General features: G+C 47.3%; 1 protein-coding gene across 1 annotated transcript; it reads left to right on the top strand.

Moving 5' to 3' along the window:
- Window positions 1–160: 160 nt before the first annotated feature.
- On the top strand, window positions 161–4,060 carry LOC106651969 (the record flags this gene model as incomplete). Its single annotated transcript, XM_014370684.2, has 1 exon — window positions 161–4,060. A coding segment is annotated over exon 1 (3,900 nt), but the record flags the coding sequence as incomplete, so codon positions are not given.
- Window positions 4,061–4,101: the final 41 nt, after the last annotated feature.

Genomic DNA, 4,101 nt, shown 5'->3' with positions numbered 1-4,101 from the left:
TCATGCACCCATCCTTTTTCAGTATTTGTTTAAATAATTCTCAAACATTTGGTCCTTCGAGCCGGATGTGGTGCATGAGAAAGGTCATTCAAGGGCACTGCACAATAGTTCAACACTCATTAGTTTCACACTCAACAGATAACCTCACCGCCAACTCATCATGTCCACTCATTCTGGGAGCTCAAGAGAATCTTCTCCTGAGCGAGAGGAGTTTCAAGACACCAAGACTGGAGAGACCAAGTCTAAGGATACACAGCTCAAGGACGAGGTGCCCCAGGTCAACGTCGTGGCTCCTGATGGGAGCTCTCAACAGCAGCAATTGCCTCCACCCTCACCCACTGGCTCAACATCTGAGAACAACAAGAATAATGAAACCAAGAAACGTTCTCCTAGAACAACCTCAAAGGCCACCCTTGCAGAGTACATGTGTCGTCTCCAGTCTCAAGAAGACCGCATTGAGAGCATCAAGGACATGCTCGCCTCAATTGCCAACCAGGAGGATCCAGGCGTGGCCATGTACGAGTACTGGTCAACGCACCTGCAGCAACTCTTCAAGGAGTTTAAGGAGGAGCACACTCGACTTGAAGCAGGCTGCCCTTCTACTCTGCATGACCATGCCTACTTCAGCCAACGCCCACTATACACAGCAGAAGGGTGGTTTCATCGAGCTTCTCTACAATTGGCAGTGCTCAAGGAAAAACTCAAGGCCAGTGGCAAGTTCATCTCTCATCAGCCCAACTCAAGCTCAACCTCAACGTGCAATGACAAGTCTCGCCCAAAATTGCCAGAAATTAAGTTAATTAATTTCTCTGGCTCATATGCTGATTGGCCTTCATACAAGGAAATGTTCAAGACGATGATTTTGGACAACGATCGCTTGAGCAACGTAGAGAAGCTTCACTATCTCAGAGGCTCACTGAGCAAAGAGCCTTTGCAGGTAATTCAAGGCCTACCTCTGTCAGGTGACTCTCTCACAGCTGCTTGGGAGATGCTGTCAAAGCGCTACGAAAACAAGAGATACATCATCCAATCATACCTGGATATGCTCAGCAATACGGCTCCTGCTCAAGCCAAAAATGCAGCCTCATTGAACTTGCTCACCTCAAGCTTTGCTAAAGCTCGCCAAGCCTTGCTCACTCTCACGGACAAGGAGAAATTGGCAGATTTGATGTTTGTTTCTCAACTGGTGAGATTGCTCGATCGACCATCAAAGGAGGCATGGGAAACTCACACTATTGGCCTGGAAGGTGACTGCTCCTTTGATCAACTGTATGAATTTCTAGTTTCCCGTATTCGAGCAATCGAGCGAGTAGATGGCAGAGAGTCAGCCAACTCGCCAGGGTCTTCGCCATCAAAGCACGTGAAAGCGAACGTAGGCACGCTCAAACCTAAATCACCAACGAATAACTCATCAAAGGCTCCTTCAAGTAAGAAGCAGGATACGTCGTATCCCTGCTCTCTGTGTGAAGATCCAGGACACTTCATCGTAGCATGCCTGCGCTTCAAGAATCTCTCATTAGAAGAGCGCAGAAACGTCGTTGTAAAAGAGCGACTCTGCTACAACTGCCTTGGACGGCACTCGGTGCGTAATTGTAAATCATCTATACGCTGCAAGGTGTGTGGTCAATCACACCACACAATGATTCATCAAGAGGCCGACAATTCCAACAAAGTAGATGCTAATAACGCCAAGCTTAGCCATCACGGATCAGTACACAGCAACGGCGGTTCATTGCTCGCCACAGCTATGGCTCACGTCGTCCACGCTCACGGTACTCATTTAGTGAGAATTCTCATAGACCCTGGCTCAGAAGTCTCATTCGTGACATCTCATGTTGTTGATATGCTTGCCTTGAAACGAGTACACTCGTCAGTGCCTGTCTCGGGAATAGGAGGCTGTCACTCAGCTCATACTCGAGGCAAAGTGACAATTGCACTCAAGTCGATGCATCGAGACTTGACTGTGCAGTTCTCAGCAGACATCCTCAACAAAATAAGCTCAGCTGTTCCATCAACGCCTTGTGACGAAAGCCAATGGTCACATCTCAATGGCTTGAACTTAGCCGATCCCTCGTTTGGACAGCCACGTCATGTCGATGTATTAATCGGAGCGGATGTCTACCCATCAATCATTAAGCCAAACATTATCTATGGAAGCTCAGACGAGCCTATGGCACAACTCTCAATTTTTGGCTGGTTGGCAGTTGGCCCCATTGGTGGTGTGCCAATTAGAGTATATCGAAGCTTGCAAGCTTCGACCTCTCAAGATGATTCAAATCTCGACGATCTACTCACTAAGTTCTGGACACAAGAAGAAGTTCCAGTCTCAGAAAATGCATCACTCACCCACGAAGAAGCTCTCTGTGAAAATCACTTTGTCACCACTCATTCAAGAGACTCTACTGGTAGATATATAGTACGATTACCATTGAAGCAACCTGCATCAGTACTAGGCGATTCATTCACTCGAGCTCGTGCCTGCTTGAGAAGCATACTCGCAAAGCAAGACAGAGATCCAGAGTATAAGGAGCTTTACAAAGCTTTTATGCAAGAATATGCGCAGCTGGGCCATATGACGCAAGTGTCATCGAAGCCTTCGACTGCCCCTGCCTATTATCTGCCACATCATGGTGTGCTGAAACTAGACAATGTCACGACCAAATTGCGTGTCGTATTCAATGGATCTGCTGCTACTTCATCAGGACATTCTCTCAACGACATCATGTATGCGGGTCCGAATCTCTTGCTCAACATCGTCGATGTGCTCATCTGGATTCGCTCATTTCGACTGTTATTCGCTACTGACATCACAAAAATGTACAGGCAAATTCTCGTTGATGAAAGAGATGTCGATCTCCAGCGCATAGTTTGGATCGACGAGAAATCAAATGAAACTCATTGGCAGCTCAAAACAGTCACGTATGGGACCAGGGCAGCTCCATACCTAGCAGTTCGCTCATTGCTGCAGCTTGTCAAGGACGAAGGTCACAGATTTCCTTCAGCAATTGACTCTCTCACCAAAGGACGATATGTAGATGATATTTTTGGTGGAGCAGACAGTGACGAGCAGCTCAAACACGTAGCACAAGACTTAACGAATCTGTGCTTGGCAGGCGGATTCCCGTTGGCAAAGTGGAGCTCAAACAGCGAATCCTTTCGTGCTGATCTGCCTGACAGCAACAGATCAACCACCATATCCTTGGACGACTGTAAAGCCAAGATCCTTGGACTTTACTGGGACACTCATGAAGATTCGCTCAAGTTCAAAGTCATGGTGCCGCCGCCTCAAAGAAACATTTCGAAACGCTCTATTCTTTCAGAAGTTGCTCAAATATTCGATCCCCTAGGCATCATCTCACCTGTCACCATCAAAGCAAAAGTCCTCCTACAAGAACTGTGGCTTCACAAACTCACATGGGATGAACCAGTGCCAGAATCCATTCGAGCAAGATGGATACTCATGAAACAAGATTTTCGTCGCTTGAATACGCTGTCACTGCCTCGGTGGCTGAATACTTCAAGTGATGCGACAATACAGTTACATGGTTTCTCTGACGCTTCTCAGTTTGCCATGTCCGCTGTTTTATACATAAGAGTGCACTCACAGGTGACAGGCTACTCATCTCACTTTTTATGCTCCAAGACAAAGGTGGCACCGCTCAAAAATCTCTCAATTCCGAAGCTCGAATTGTCGGCGGCTCACTTGCTTGCAAAGCTTACTCGGCATATCTTGGATACGTTTCACTTTCATGTTCATTCAACGCACCTTTGGACAGACTCTCAAGTTACACTCGCATGGATTAAGTCTCACGCTTCGCGATGGAAGGACTTTGTAAGAAACAGAGTTGCGCACATTCAAGAACTTGTTCCATCGGCCCAGTGGCGTCATGTACCAGGCTCTCTCAACCCTGCTGATTGTGCTTCAAGAGGCGTGACAGTCGAGCAGCTCTCTGAACACAATCTTTGGTGGCATGGACCACAGTGGCTACTTGAGAGCGAAGAGCGTTGGCCAACTCAACGAGACAGTTTAGATATCGCTAATGTGCCCGAACAACGAAGAGTAATCGCAGCAGCTGTAGCTACTCAAGACGTTGAAAAGTA

The sequence above is a fragment of the Trichogramma pretiosum genome, unplaced genomic scaffold (genome assembly GCF_000599845.2).
Source record: "Trichogramma pretiosum strain Unisexual culture from Peru unplaced genomic scaffold, Tpre_2.0 scaffold338, whole genome shotgun sequence".
Taxonomy (NCBI): domain Eukaryota; kingdom Metazoa; phylum Arthropoda; class Insecta; order Hymenoptera; family Trichogrammatidae; genus Trichogramma; species Trichogramma pretiosum.
This window is presented reverse-complemented; position numbering and strand designations above follow the sequence as displayed.